Here is a 16,834-nt window from a genome sequence, read left to right as displayed (position 1 = left end):
AGTGTGCACTGACCTCTACCAATAAACTATATATATATATATATGTAGTACAGATGTGACATTCAAACTGAACTGAACATCCTGTTCACATCACCGACAAATAACAAGCCACAGTGAATACTGGGTAGCAGCTTCTGATCTTGTGTCAGTAAATAATACAATGCATTCGTACAAATAGGTACATGAGGGCGGAAAGAAAAACCCAAAAGCTATATCAATACTTCCAACAGATGCTATAGATGTCGACCTGCAGGATTAAAAGATGAGAGCTTTGTCTGAACAAGTTAGTGTAAACTTTTTTTGTTTTTCTTACCTTGTTGGAGGCCATCTCACTGACTGAGTGTCTTGTCTGCAGCGTCTCCAGCTGGTCCAGACACCAGTCCAGCTCCTCCAGGGTCTCGGTGGCCAGTTTCTGGTAGGCCTCCTCTGCAGGGGCAAGACAGGAGGGCAAGGGGTCAGTAAGGGCCCGCTTCAGAGGGCTAGTGGACGGTCCAGGCCCGGGGTCTCCCACCCCACATACAGCTAAGCTGGGATACCCCGAGTAGACACATGGGTGACTCTTCATGCTGGACAGATGAGCCAGCTGTGCGGGCCTGGGGGTTGGGCCTTGTTGTCCTGTATCCTAACCCACAGATGAGCAGTCACAGGTCAGATGTAGCAAAGCTCATTGATTCCCTTGGAGAAAAAAAAAAACCTCTAGTGGATTGCACTGCACCACAGTTCAAATCCTGGATTCTTCCTTTTTAAGAGTAAATCAGATACAATCCCAGGGAGTGCAGTAGCAGGTGATGGATGGCACACAGCCACCCAGAGTCAGTTGTGGGTGTCCATATGAATGTTAACAGTAAGAAAACCACAGCAGAGAATATAGGGGGAACCCACAGAGCAAAAGGAGCAGCAAACCCCTCCCCCAGAAATCTCAGACGGACAGACTCACTATCTCCCATACAAAGCACACATATCACAGTCAGCGATCTAGGTGTGTGAGGTTTACTCTGTCATTCATAAGAGAGATGTAATTCCAGTCATGTAGCAAGATGAACAGCAGTCTGCTTAGCAGGCCCATGTCTGCCATAGGAGGGATGGAGGGAAGACAGGGACGGTGGAAAGGAGGATCCAGAGAGAGGCTCAGAACCAGTCAAGATCCATGTCGATACTGTCCAGCACAGAACAAGCACGAGATTGTTCACAGCATCCTGACATGGCTATCAAATACAAAGACATCTCTCTCACACACAAACACACACGGATGCAAACAGACACACACATGCATACACACGCACACTCACACCAGACAAAATGCTAACCATAACACATCATGATTTTGTCTCCTTAGCCTCTCTGCCAACAAAAACATCCATGGTATCCGGGAAGCAAAGGGTATAATCCGGTGCTGTGTGTGTGCTGGATAGTGTTTCCTATAGACGCTGTGTGTATAGGGGGTGGGCTGCTGTTGCCTCGGCGTCCCTGGTAGCCAAACGTGCTGCTCTTCCCAAGCTGTACCTAAAGCCTGAGAGGACTGCACTGTGGATGGGGAAGGGAGAGTGACAAAACATGGACTGGAGTTCTGGAGGAGTGGAGCCAGAGCTGGGAGCTCCCTTTACTGTGTGTGCATGCATGCTAATATGTGTTTAGCATACAAATACACCAAAACAGACAGGTTCACAAATACATGGCTGACGGTTTGATGAAGATGGTACAGTGTTGGCATCACAAACCCTGCATCAAAGTAACATTCAGCATCTTTTAATTTGAAATTTAAGACATGCCCCTCTCAAAGTCAGCCTATGTTAACCGAAAATGTCACCTTGTCAGAAGCCAATTAATATTGATGCCTTGACTAATTTGGGAAAGCACAGGCTTTTAATGCTATGTGATCTGTGATCTGGGAAGGGGAGGGTCACTTTAGCTGTAATTCAATTACACAGACGGAGGAAACAGTGGCAGATTAAAATACACAAGGACCACATTTAATCACATGATGCCATATCAGATAAACATATCAGTTAGCAGTTAGACTGCAAAAAGCCTCTGGAAAAACACTCTGATAAGTTTATTTAGGCTTAAATGAGTTGAAAAATGCTGTTTTTCCACTTATCTTTCATTCTGGGCCAATCTAATTTAAACGTAAATGATGTAAAGTTTGCAGCTCTGGGTTGCATGTGTAGTTCCTGAATATTTCAAAGCACTACCACAATTTAGAGCTGCAGAATTATATTTTATCGTACACTGCACTTGGAAACATGCACATCACTTTTTGTTTCCACGTAGGATCACTGACCACCTCTAAACCTCTTTTGTCACCTCCTATTCTCAACAATTTTCCCCCTCTCCTGCTTCATTGTCTTTGACAAATCTCCCCCTCCCCTCCTTCCATTAGTCCCCTTCCTCTCCCACACTCTTCGTTTCCTCCACTGATCTCTGAACATCCTTCCTCCTCCCTCTTTTGTCTCCTTTCTGTCTCTCTCCTCTTTCGTTCTCTCAGTCTCCCTTTCTCTCTCTCTGTCTCTCCCCCTGGTGTGGTGTCAGTGGCTGGGGTGCTACTCTTTCTGACAGCAACTGCACTGACGTCAATGACATTCTTCTCATGCTTAGTGCGACATCAGACACCGGCGCTCGGAGAGGCCACTCTGCTGCACAGACGCAGGGCTGCAGCCAAACTATGTACCGGAACAGCTCGACAGTGAAGTCGGACTGTGAGAGGGAGAAGATAAGGAAGAGGAGGAGAAGGAGCAGGAGGAGGAGGAGGAGAAAGGGGAAGGGAAAAATGCAGAGATAAGGAGACAAGGAAAGAGGAAAGGCTGAACTACTAATAAATACAACCTCTATTCCAAAAAAGTTGGGATGCTGTGTAAAACATAAATAAAAACAGATTTGCAAACAAACATCCTTGGATGCCCCCAATCATGATACTGTCACCTGTTACTGATGAACCTGTTTACCTGTGGAAAGATCCAAACAGGTGTTTTTGAAGTGTTCCATAACTTTCCCAGTCTCTTGTTGTTCCTGTCCCAACTTGTTTGAAACTTCTTGCTGCCATCAAAGTCAGAATAAGCAGATATTTACAAAACTCAATGAGGTTGAAGACGTAAAACATTAAATATGTCGTCTATAGGTTGTATAAATATGTTGTTTTTTAGTTACATTTATATTTTCCACAGCGTCCCAACTTTGTTAGAATCGGGGTTGTAAAACTGATGTGGTATAAATTGTTTAGAATGCATCAGCCCAAATGCTTAGATGTTCAGCAGTCTAAGTTACATTTTACGATAGCGTCATGTGATTCTCACTCACTTGTGATTTACAAAATAAACCTTCAAGATCTATGTGTCTATGGACATTATCATGCTTATTTATCCAATTTTATTATGTTTAGTTTATCCTTGTGTTGTTTTAAACAGAGATCTTTGTCCCTCCACATTGATGATCAAAATAAACAGTGGCTTAAAGCAGTGCTGTGGGAATCTTAATGGTATGGATACAGTGGAACAGACAATATTGGTAAAATATCCATCCTCAGTGCATTCACTCTGTCCCATGTGGACAGAGAAATAACTGTCCATCTCCTTAATCCTCTCAAACAAGTTTTATGAGGCACAAACCACTTAAATAAAACATCCAGTTTATTTGGCACCTGGTAGTATCCCTACATGCTTCAAGCCCTGTTGTTTCCATGGAAAGTAAAGTAAAGTAGATTAAATGTAAAGTAGTAAAGTAAAATGTTAATTGTGATACTCTGGAGCATGATTTGTTACCCTGTTTACTCTGCTAGTCTGATGCTGATAATTATGAATCCTACTCTTTAGCTTTCACCAGCATCTATTCTCGTCCACAAAAGGTGAGAGGTCACATAACTACCAGGATTTCTTTTAAATCTGAGATGAGCAACCATCCATTAATTCACTGGTATTCTATGACTGATTTATTGAGTTACTTTCAATTAGACTTCCTTCATTTAGTCTTTATCTGCGAGATGACTTCGTCTCCGCCTCAGCAAGCCTTTGCATTCCAAGTAGTCTCTGACAATCATGCTCACGGCTCACAGCTGTCACCAGTTTACGGCAGGGCCCATAATGGCTGTGCACCAGTATGATTGTGTTCTAAATATCGCACAGTGTCACCAGTTCCTCATCCATAAGCAGGTTATGGATGAGGAATGTGATTTTTGGGTGTAATGTCTAGTCAGATCTCCCACAAACTCCCTTGGCCATATTGTGTTGTGTTATGTGATTGTATGGGTGTCTGCTCACAAGCCTTAGGGATAATTTCCCTAAACAAAACACAGTGACATCATTTATTCATGGTAGAGGTTATACGGTCTCTCCTACAAACACCAGTTAGGTTACAGCCATTGATACTGCCAAAAGGCAAAGTGACTGTCAAGGACAAGTCTATTCTAGCCACCTAAGACTGTCTGTGCCATGTCCTCCTCACAAAAAAACCCTCTTAAAGTAGGCCGAAGAGGCTGTGCAATAGACACGGTCTGCCTAATAGTTTCAGCACATTAGACTATCCAAGACAAGTATAACTATATGCAAGGCTTGGAAATTATTAATTATTAATAATTATTTAAGCATTAATACGTATGCATTTATCTACAGTCAATTGGTATTATGGATGAAAGGCCTTGGTTTACCTGCAAGCTTTCCTTTAAAATTTACATGAAGAAAAATGGAATAATAACTTAAGGAAAAGATCGCCAGAAAAAGTTGATTAAGAACATGAAGGTGAACCTGATGAACCATAAAACTGCTTTGTGGAAATTACTACAGGCAGGGTTTGCAAGGGTTTGGTCCACATACATAGGATGGATGTGTCACGTCAGCTTACAAAGCGCAAAAAGAAAGCAGACACTGAGCTGTCGAACCACCTGTCCTGCCAGAGTTGTGTTACTGTTATTAGGTTTCTGACAGATTTGACAGCATCTTGGTTACACGAACATATTTCTGCAGAAGGCCACACTTATCCAAACTTTGGAGAAAATACCAAAACAGCAGCGACTGACCCAAATATTTGGTCTACACCGTTATACTGCCACTTTTTCTCTCATGCACTCTTTTTCTCCAGAGAACCAATTCTCTGCTAAGTACATCATCCATATCTGTATTCTGACCATGTTGGATATCATGTTCATGTTCTTCGGCTCCCTGCACAGCACGTCTGTGTTCGCCAGCCCCTCATCACCACCATGCTGATAACTTACAACAGACAAAAACCTCACTATTACTGCACCAGCACCCATCTATTTAGCCTACAGATTTAAGTCCTGCCAATACTTTACTTTAAGTCCTCCTATTTAGCATTATAATACATACATAAGCACTATATAGGCTTTTAATAAACTCTAAAGTAGTTGTAAGCAGACACAAGAACGTGTTTATTAATATGCAGTACTTGTCAACAATTATAACTTCTACTATGAAGACACATCTAAATCATTACAACTATATTGTCATTCATTATCTGCTTATGCACCAGCCACCATGGGAAAAGTTACAGTTGCTGACAAATATATTTTGAACACACACACACACACACACACACACACACACACACACATTAAGGACACCAGCCATTATGCTGCTCTTGCTGAAAAACATACCTGTAAAGGTGGTCTTGGTGATAGGTGGTGGGTTACACATGGGCGATCTCCTGTCATGGGGGAAACAAACACACACACTGAGACATTTCCTTCCCAGAAACAATACAAGCTGTTGTTTACCCCAAAATATTTTGTCCAGAGCTCTCTACACGATTCTTGGCAGTAAGGAAGCACCATTTCCCTTCACTCATTACAGCTCATGTGGAGAGCACTGGAGCAGAGGGTACCTTGACAACCACTGTTGTTGTAGTACTCGATAAGAACAGCAGAGGGCAAGCAAAGCCAGACTATCAGTGCAGACAGATGATTTCAAATCACTGCCACTTGTTCAGAACATCTTAGCCATAAAATGACTGTCATGAAATTTGATGTGCTGTCACGTTGACCATTGTTGTTGGTAATACAGTCACTCGTCCCACCACAGATTGCATTTTTGTTTGAAAAAGCGATCCAGCTTGGCAACTTACTTATTGGATGCTCTGTCTTGCTGTAGATTAGTTAATGCACCAAAGTTGTTTCGTACAGTTCTCAAGCTGGCAAGAACCTGCAGGGAAACATGACATATTAGCATGTAAAACATGAAGACAACACAAAAATAAATAAATAAATAGAAAAAGAAACTGCCACAAGCACTCACCTGTGCAAATGGCGTTACAATCATATCGTCACCATGACTGAAAGACACAAAGACAGCAGCTTTAATGTCAGATCTATAGCATATTGTGTAGTATTGACATCTGACAACAGAGGAGTGTGTCCATGTTCTGTGAAGTCAAGGCGGGGAGGGAGGAGCGTGGGTCATCACATTAGATTAGTTTCAGTGTCTCTGATGCACTCCATCACAGTGACATGTTTACTCATCCCGTCAGCAACCAGCTGAGGCCCTAATTCACAAAGTGTAATAGTTTCAGAACTGTTCAACGTTTCACTGAGAGAATCGAAGGGACTTGTTGGTGGACAGGTCTCTGTACACATAAGGTAATTTAGTAAATGAACATATTCTAACAGGCTACTGTAGGACCTGCAAGCTGTCATAGTACTTTCTGTATGGATGTGACTCTCACACAGTCACCCATGTCCTCCTCTTTTCCATTCCTCCTCTTAACTATACAGTATATGGCCCTCAGGCAATCACTATTTCAAATTTTTATTAACTTAATTATCTGGGGAACAGTCAGCTGAGCATGTGTCTGACTTTGCTTGACTGATTGCGCACGTGGCTCCTGGAGTAGGTGGAGGCTTGCTCAAGGGCACCTCAGTGGGCATTGTTAAGGGAGTGGAGAGCATTACTCATTCAGTCCCAGCTAAAGCAGTTTTAACCCGTTAACTTCCTCTGAGCTACGCTATGATTGTGATCACTGTCAACATATGTACAGGTGACAGGGGTGTGCTAGTGTCCGTTGGCCTGTTGCTCAGTTCTACAAGACTACAGGCACGTAATGCACACACCCACTGGCCTGGCATGACAGTCATGTCATGCAGGCTAGACTTTTCATGCACAAGACTTGTAAAAAATCTTGTAGAAAGTGTAAGTAGTTGTGCAATTTAATGCTTCACAACTTTAACTTGATTGTGAAGCTGTGTGGTTAAGAATTTCATAAAGAGAGCTGTTAAGTTGCCTCCTGCTCTCAAGTTTCCTTGTACATGCAAATCAAAAGAAAAAAAAGATTTGAAAGACTGAGGCATAAAAGATGAATGAATACTTGTAATGCTGGTTTTTAACGTGGTAACTGGATAGTGGGCGTAGGTCAAGGAAGGGTCATTGGTTTAATACTCTAGAGTAAAAAGCAGCAGTAAGGAGGAAGTGTAAGGTTACTGCAGGACATTACTTTTCATCTTTTTGTCTATTTGTCTTTTCTTCAGGCTGGATCGAAATGCTACGTTTTCACTCAATATTTTTATTCCCTGCAGCACTAAGTGTACAGCACATGCAACTGGATAGCCACCACTGTGTGGGAAATAAGGAATGGGCTATAAGCATGTACACACTGACCCAGAAGATACCAGTTGGTTTGTGTGGCGTGTCTTCTACTACGCTCATGAGGCAATGAGGAGTTGGTATTATAAAAGACAAATGATCAGAGAGACACATAACCTGTCACTTGTGACTGACCACCTTGTTTATACAACTGGATATGTCTAAGAAAAGATGTGACCTCAGACAATCAGCTGTTTCTCAGCTGTTTGGTGCAAACTTCCCACCAGAGCCAAATCTAGACTTGGTCTAATAAACATGACACAGAGACAGGCAGAAACAAGAAGAATCAACCACATTTAGCACAATTGGGAGCATTTAGGCATGTTTTATGAAGGCTGAAGTGGAAGCACAAGACACCATGCACTCACATGTCACTGGCAATGGAGGAGTTTCGGGACATAGACTTGGGAGAGAGGTCGTAGTCACTGTCTGAGCGGTAGAGGAACGACTCTCTCCGTTGGCTGTGGACAAAATTGGCCTGCAGGATGAGGCCTGAGCCCGGGCTGGCCATGGGGTCCAGGGGGCTGCGACCTGATGACGTGCCATTGTCCACATCAAAACTGCATACGGAGAGAAACAGAGAGGGAGAAAGACACAAACATCAGAATCTGAAAATGAACACTTGACATTAACTGGTATAGTAAATAAAACAAGTCATCTCGATGATATTCGACAGGTCAAGCAACATCTGTGACAATGTTTAACCCCCCAATGACTGAACTGGGCATGTTTGTCATCATAGAAATAGATCACAAGATTGTGATGTTTATTGCATCTTTGGCAACATCTGCTGCCTTCCCTTTGATACAAAGCTCGGCTCGAACCAGCTCCAGTCTCTTTGCCTGTCTGTGGCACAATAGCATTCCACGTTGACAGGCTATTACTTGTGACATGTAACCAATCAGGTAGTGCTGTGGCCAGGACATTGAGTGAGACTACATAGTGTTTAGTACAGACACAGACAGGTGACTGCATCAGAGCCAAAGTAGCACATTTTTTAATTAATTTAAACCGTAACTCCCATTTTTTTAATGTATATTGCTAATACAAAATGAACCAATCAGTAACTCAAAACTGTGACAGGATCTGAACTGTGACTTTTGTGATCCATTGCATCCCTACTAAAAAGCTAAACAGCCAAGATCCATTCATATCAGATGTTCTGCCAAGAGCCAAAAGATGACGGGAAGGATGCAGTGATCGAGTTTCCTCAGAATCAATTTCAACCAGTTTTTAATCTTTGAAAATTTAGCCACCTGAAATGATGCAACTTCTCCAGCCTTTTTAAGTACAAATTCTTAGAAAAGAGCGCACCACGCAAGAATGAATAAATCAAATCCTGTCTGTAACAGATTGTTCTTGAGGCTGCATGATGCAGCTCGATTACCCATGTCTAAATAAATCAGTCTTTATGCAAACATCACATTTCGTGTTAGAGGCCTTGATGACTTCAGAGCTTACTCATATACTGGCATAACCCACATGAATATTTCTTCCATTGCAGCACCACATGCGCTGCCGTGCATTTCCATATGTTGCTGTAAATTGGCCCTATTGTAATGAGCTGTGAAATTCAAAGGAAAACCTGACGTGAAACACACTGTGCATGACGTGCATACCGTGTAGACACAATAATAGCTCTCAACTACTGCCGGCTGACGTAAATTTTCTCATAAGCGTAACATAGCATAGCATTTCAAATTATAAGCAGTCAGTCCCTCATTATCTCGCTGATTATTGGACGATTATGACTGGTAGCAGACTAATGGCAACATTACCAGCAGTTAGGTCGAATGCAGCAATATTCAAAGCCATCTTCATTCAACTACAAACAATAAGGCCTTGTTTAAACTCTGCACTTCGCAGGGCCACAGGGAATACCTCTGCTCTAACAATGTCACTGACTCACACTTGAAAGGCGTTTCTAAACCAGTGACATCATTTCTCACTGGGATGTCATGATGAGCGCCTTAGTCTCCTAGGTGATTGTTCGCCCAGGTGATGACTAACGCCTGTCACCAGGGATATCAGCCTCGTCGCTAAGGCTATCAAGCAATGCCATAATCCCATCTGTTGTGGACGCTAAGGTCAGGGGGGGATTCCCCTAGGCGCAACACATAATACGCACGGGGATGACGTCCTCTTTGCCATCATCATCATCATGCTCACTATGGAAACAGCCACATATTTAATCCAGTGCGCTCTATGACTTAGCCAGGAAGGGACACCCTGCTCATGTTAGCGCTTTCTTCACAGTTTGTTTATGCAGACATGTGCATGTGGAGGAGCAGAAGATGCTCTAAAGACGGAATTAACCATGTGAGTGTACATTAGTGTTTGCATGGTGTAGAAAGTACTCAACTAAAACACCCAACAACTAAAACACTCCTTGTCATGACACTATCGTGAAAAATAACCAACATTGCTATTAGCATCCTCCCAGTTTTCCATCTTGAGCTTGCATGTTTTCTTCAGAATATTTCACAACCTTAACCCTCAAGACATTCACTGACCTTACAGGTGAAATTCACTGAATTGTGAAAGTTTGGTTTGTAGGTTGTGAAAAAAGGAGATTGCACATTGAGATTTTAAGGAGTCATTATGCTTCTCACATCAGAAACATCAGCTTATTCCGGTGTATTCCTGTGTGACACAGCGATACACCAGACATTCCAGGCATATTTTTCACAACATTTAAATGGCTAAACGCTGCGCTATCTCTGTGATCTTTGTGAGTAGCAGAAGCAAAGTGAGTGCAAGCTTTGGTTGTGGAATGGGATAGTTTGGACGTTTGCCTGATGACAGAGGAAAGGGCAAATGTATTGACCTCGTCCCTGTCTCTTACTAGCTCTCCTAAACACACACACAGACACACACACACACTAAGCAATATGTGAGTTGCAATGACTCCAGCAACTTTTTTCCACAGCTGTGTTTGTCTTATCTTACACACATCACCCCAATCTCTGTCCCAGAGTCTTCTCAATCTGTCTTTCTATATTTAGTATTATATCAGAAGCATGTCAGTCTAAACCAGTATATCCACACACACACACACACACACATTCACACATACAACCCCTAATCCACATTGCCTTATCTGTTTTCTTTACTGTGGGTGTGAAACACAAGACTTGTACAAGTTATATATCATCATTCCAGGCACAGGTCAGGCCGTTCTCCAGCTGTCCTGTGTGATAGGTGTGTGTGGGTCAGTGTGTGTATCGTATTTGCGTACAAGACAGACAGATAACAGAGCGATATTGTAAGAGCTGAAACATAACACCCAGCATATGTTTAACAGCCGATTAATTATCACACTTACTCTGACGTCTTGGCCTTCACAGATTCTCAGCCAAACCTCTGACACGTAACTCCACTTGTGTGTGTGTGTGTGTGTGTGCGTTTGTGTGTGTGTGTGTATGAACACACCCTCACTGGGAATCATAGAAATGATCTACGCAACTAGTTTTCTCAGGTATTGCACCAGCATTGACATCACAGTGGGAACGTCTGGAATGTTTTCCCTGCTCTGACACAAAGCAGCAGCCTTTGATGAGCAAGGATCAGTTGGAAAAAGAAAGAAAGAAAGAAAAAAATGTTAACACCCCGATGACTGTGTTGTGAGAATCAACAAAAAGCACGAGTACAGCTCACAGGGGGATTATTGCAGAGGTGGGAAGTAAATCCAGCGTTACTTAAGAGGCTGACACAATAAAAAACGCAGTTTACCCAAAAAGAGAGTGATCCAGAACTAAGATATAATTGGCCAGGAAGGAGGGAGGCAGAGAAAGAAAGAAAGAAAGACATGCTTCCCTATGGATATCTGTAAACTATACACTACTGTATATACTAATTAATCATGGTGCAAATTACACTGATATTTTGTATTTTTACATATGGCCAGTGTTCAAAATTAACATATTAGATCCCTGCTGACATATTTTTAATTTAACATTTTAACAAGCTTAAACAGTCTTACTGAAATACATTAACTAGTCATCCCATCTATTTCTATATATTGGTAGAAATAATCTACAAAATAATTATTATATACCATTTCATTTTAGTGGCAACAGTAGACTGCAAAGCCAACTACACTGCTATCAATATTAATAACATCCCCTATTGGAGAGAGACTAAACCAAGGGTGGGGAACCTCCGGCCTCCAGGCCTACGAGATCGATGCTCAACAAGCAGATTTCACAAAACCACATTCTGACAGAGACAGTGTTATACAGTCAAATTTTGTGGTGAGCGAGCTAATAGCTAAGAAGCCAAAACCTTGTTCAGGAGGAGACTTTGTGAAGGAGAACCTTGTGTTTGCTGAGGAGCTGCTGGCACCAGACAAAGTAAATGTGTTCCAAAGTGTCTGTTTGTCTGGAATAATTCATGGAGATAAAGGAAAACCTGATGTGGAAACTCAGTGACAGCAGGTGTCTGTGTGATTTGACCTTCATGGTGGACATTACCGAATACCTCTCAGAGCTGAGCCTCAAGCTCCAGCCAGCTTCTCAGCTCTCGGCTTTCAAACGGGACATTATCTGAAGTGAAATTGAAGCTGTGGCAAGTGAACCTGGGAAGAGGTAAGACTGTGTGTTTTCCTGCTCTGCAAGAACAAAAGCCTGCTGTGACATCTGAATATGGTGAGTGTGAAACTCCTTCAGGCATTTAGTGAGAGATTTCAGGATGTGAAAAGTAAATACTAGACAATTCCGGCGCTGCCGAAATTTTGACAGTGGCATGAGGGGGCTGCTGGTCGTATTAACAGAATCAATAAACATGAATGAATTTAATGGAAATGAACCATCTCTATTATCATCCAAAGTTTCCTTTTACTAACAGAGCTAACGGCGCTAATGGCGCTAACAGAGCTAATGCTAACAGAGCTAACACTAACGGAGCTAACAGCTAACGGTGCTAATAGAGCTAACAGCGCTAACGCTAACAGAGCTAATGGTGCTAACATTTCTAATAGAGCTAGCAGAGCTAACGGCGCTAATAGAGTTAACGGCGTTGTGTCTGTCTATGTATATGAGGCTGTCTGTTTGTATTTAACTGTATTTGTGTGTGACTGTGTGTGTGTGTATGTATCTGTCGTTGTGTGTGACTCCGTATGTGTGTGTCCTCATCTGTTTGTGTGTGTGTGTCTGCTTGAACTACACATTTATCAAATTGTCCCAAGTATTTTGAACAAGCAGCCCAACCAGTTCCTACATTGAGATGTGTCTGGTATATGTGTGTCTGAATGTGTATGTGTGTGCGTGTGTAATAAGGAACTGACCATATTTGCTGTTTAATGTGGAAGCAGCTGATGTACCTGACAACCTACAACATGAAACCATTGAGCTGCAAAGCAACAACCAACTACTGGGCACCAGTGAGTCTGGTCAGGCCCTCAGAGGATGTAATAGAAATTGAAATGGTCCCTGATAGTAAAAAGGGAAAAGGGTTCTCCACCTCGGACTGAACCATGAAGTTGTACATACAGTAAGACTTAAGCTATTAAAATATTCTAGCAGTAATTTCACATCAACACATCTAATTTGGTGCGACTACATACATGTAGGTAGCTCCTGCCAAGCTGGCTGTTAACCTGACAGTGCACAAGTAATTTTCACCTGCAACTGGCAGATTGGCCAACAAGAGATAGGTGTTGTTTTCTTTAGGAACTGTAAAACCCTCTGGGACAAACATGATTTTGGGCTATGAACTTCAAAAAACAACAAACCTATTTTTTGTTGGCTTCGTAGAAAACATGATGGAGGACTGCAGGGGCTGATAACTAATCTTCATCCAACATCTGTCTGCTGTCTGAAGAGTATTCGTTGGAAAACAAAAACAGACAGAAAAACTAAGATAAAAGTTTCACAGTACCCTGCATAGCATTTTGTGGGAAGTCATTTTGCTACAATAGTCCACAGACGCCCTGTAGGGACAGTGTTTCCCACAAGACTTGAGTTTCATGCTTGAGTTTAGAGTTTCAAGGGGAAAAACAGGCAAAAAGAGGGATTGTTTGTTGCTCGAAAAAAAACCTTTCAGCTGCACTGCCACATGTGCTAAAACACAAGAAATGTACAGTAGTTGTAAGGGCACTAAGATAGCTGAGCAGTGGCTACTGTGACTTTATCCCGTAGGACACTGCAGGGACACATACATGCCAAAGGACACTGCACAGCTATTTTATCATCTCTCGCTCTCTCTGTCTTTGGCTCTCACTTCTCTCTCCTTCTCCCTCTGTCTCTCCCTCTCTCTGTCTCCCTCTCTCTCAGTCATGTTCATCAGCTCAGAAGACATTACAGTACATTAATTTCCTGGAGACTTACTCTAACCACGCCTAACCTTAATCCTTAGCCTCATCTTAACCTAAACATCTCACAAGTTTATCCTGACCTTAAGAAATTTAATCATTTACTTTACAGGGACTTGCTTTTTGTCCCCTTAAGGAAGGCGAGTGCCCGCAATGTGACTGTGTAAACATATTTATGTTCCCACAACAAGAGTAACACACACACACAAAACAGCATAGATCAATGACTTGTTCATTTGCAGCCCCTGGGTCACTTGAGCAATTATAAACACCACAGGAGCTGACGCGACAGCGCTGTGAGGAGATTTACTGGAGAAAGAGGTCAGGACATAAGTGTCTCTGATAAATAATCTACTGAGGGGAGGATAGTGAGGCTCTGTTTGTACAATATGGACTACAAACTTGATACTTTTGTCTCTTCCCAAAGTGCAAACAAGCACAAGCCACAGCAAATGTTTCTATACAGATCTGAAAAAAAGAAAGCAAGAACTTTCCCTTTCACGAAATCTAGGACACAAACCGGGGAATAATTATACAAAAAAATGGGCAAAAACTGCAGTTACAGATGCGTTTGGAAAGTGTGGAGCAGCACTGATCAGAACAGAGCTGCTTGTTGAAGAGGGAGGCAGAGGGAAGACGACACTCGATTTATTTTAGAAAGCTGAGAGGACAAAGAGGGGAGCAGGCAGTGGAGGAAGGACAAGGGGAGACATGCCAGAGCTATGAGTGTGTGTGTGTGTGTGTTTGTATGTGTGTGTGTGTATATGAGTATGTTCAAGTGTTTGTATTTCTGAGGACTGTGAGGAGTGTGATGTACATGCGTGCAGGTGTCAGTACGTGATCCTGAACTTGTGCCTACTAACCTTCACTATGCTCCTAGTGCAGAACAGCAACTCATGACCGAGGAAAACAATAAAGAGACAAACAGACGAGACAGGTGGCACAAATGACACCTTACATTCAGAAATACAAATATTGTACTTCTGACTCCACTACATTTCAATGAAAGTTCCTGTTCCTTGTTATTTTGAAGCATAAGCTTTGAAGTTAGAGGATATCCTGTGTTTATTACAGGAGAAAAAACAATCTCAGTAAACTAGTCCTCATGAGACTTCATCTGAAGCCCATGTTTGAGATTTCTGAGAGGAAGATTCATATCGTTTTAAATGTTTGTGATACTTAACTTTGTCACCGCTAAAACTTTGTTTCTCTACAGATCAGTATTTTAAAAGAGGCGGTCTGAGCTTGTAGTGGCTGCAGTTTTTAATGCTATAGTTGGTCAAATCAAATGACTTTTTATGGATTTGCCTACCAAGTGAAATGGATGTGACTGGGACTGGCTCCTGTTTGAATCCACTGCTGGCACATGCTAATAGTTCGCTAGAGAAAAAACGAGTTAACAGTACTGACTTCCCTTTCAGAAATACCTGTTTTGATTTTGTAAAATAAACACTTAGTATGGCTGGGTAATGAAGCCCAGTGTCAATTGGGCCCTGGGACTAAATTATTAAAGACTGAAGTATTGATAAGCTCTGATGTTACTGGTTCTTTTAGTGGCACTTTTGTTTTTTTTTTTAACATTTTGGTGTAATTTATTAACACTCTGCAGCCTCTGTCCCGTTCTCTGTGTTAGGGCTGAACACACACAACAGCAGCTTCTACAAGCTTTATAGTCTACAGGTTCTACAAGCTAGTCAGTGCATTTGAGTCATTACGTTCTGTAAATGCATTGTGGCAACAATACAACAATGCATTTACATTGAAAAGTATTTCTGAATGAAATCTTTTCAGCACTGACCAAAACGTGTCTCTGGAAGGGAACCTTAAAAACTGGATATTAAACACTCAAGTCTTTGTCTTGCTTACTTTGATCAGATATTTAATAATCTAAAAAATAACTTTTACAGCTAATTGTGCTAACAAAAAACTACTGACTGAGAGAAAGTATTGTTTAACCTGTTACAATATCACAATAACAAAATATTCATATCAGAATGATCTTAAAGACATTTACAGACCAACTCTCCAGTAAGTGAAACGTACTTAGAATGAGTAAGGGGACAATCAAGAGACCCTAAAAACATCTTGTCCAGCACCTTTTTTTCTATCCCTAACCACATGCCAGCATGTCCATGAGGCAACATGTAGCAAGAGAGTGAAGGAAACAGCACCTTAAACCAGGAAACATGAGACAGTCGTAACAGAAAAACACATTCTGAAGCGGCCAGCGCCCACAGGGCATTCAGGCCGAGCAGATAAGTGACTGACCACTCGCTGATAACCAGGACACATTTTTTTCTATCTGGCCTGTGCTCATAAACACACCCCTTCACAGTCACATGTTCACACTTGAGTGGAAGAATCCATGCGAAACTATAGAACGCGAAAGGCCCTCTCTAGAGCCAGTGTTTAGTTTGTCTGTTCTGGGCTACGGTAGAAACATGGTGGACTATATGGAAGAGGACCTGCTCCCTCTGTAGACATAAAGAACTTATTCTAAGGTAATGTAAACACAATAATTGTCATTTTCACATGATTATACACTAACGAAAACTAATTATAAATATTATCTTCCATGTCTGCCAATAGATCTACCCAAATCCTACACACTGGACCTTTAAAGGTTTACACATTCTCTTGTTTTCTCTCTCTCTCTCTCTCCTTCTGGTTTTCTTGCCCTGTCAGGTATAAGCAAAGTGAATCCTGCTCTTGTTGTGACACTGTTTTAGTCCTGCCTGTCACTGCATCATTCAGAAAACTCAGTCAATCATGAGACACATATAAAGAAATCACCATGGCAATGCAGCGTCATCTAAAAGGTCACATGATTTAAAGCAAACCAGTTGTGCTCCTCTCACCGGTACGTAGAGGTCCACTTAACTATGAACCTATTTTCAGTCCTATTCATCGTCTCAGGTCTGGATTACTAAAGGTCAAAACTGGA

General features: G+C 41.9%; 1 protein-coding gene across 3 annotated transcripts in view; it reads right to left on the bottom strand.

Moving 5' to 3' along the window:
* Window positions 1–16,834, bottom strand: part of pde4d (phosphodiesterase 4D, cAMP-specific) — a 146,566-nt gene that overhangs the window by 16,508 nt on the left and 113,224 nt on the right. For all 3 annotated transcript variants that reach the window (XM_041936303.1, XM_041936304.1, XM_041936305.1), the window contains exons 2-6: window positions 7,949–8,140; window positions 6,240–6,276; window positions 6,070–6,146; window positions 5,603–5,652; window positions 314–426 (exon numbers count right to left, since the gene is read on the bottom strand). In XM_041936303.1, the coding sequence (XP_041792237.1) occupies window positions 314–426; window positions 5,603–5,652; window positions 6,070–6,146; window positions 6,240–6,276; window positions 7,949–8,140 (469 nt within the window). The remainder of the gene's footprint in view (window positions 1–313; window positions 427–5,602; window positions 5,653–6,069; window positions 6,147–6,239; window positions 6,277–7,948; window positions 8,141–16,834) is intronic.

Source organism: Chelmon rostratus, chromosome 5, assembly GCF_017976325.1.
Source record: "Chelmon rostratus isolate fCheRos1 chromosome 5, fCheRos1.pri, whole genome shotgun sequence".
Classification (NCBI taxonomy): Eukaryota; Metazoa; Chordata; class Actinopteri; order Chaetodontiformes; family Chaetodontidae; genus Chelmon; species Chelmon rostratus.
The sequence above is the reverse complement of the archived record's forward strand: the minus strand, read 5'-3'. Positions and strand labels throughout refer to the sequence as shown.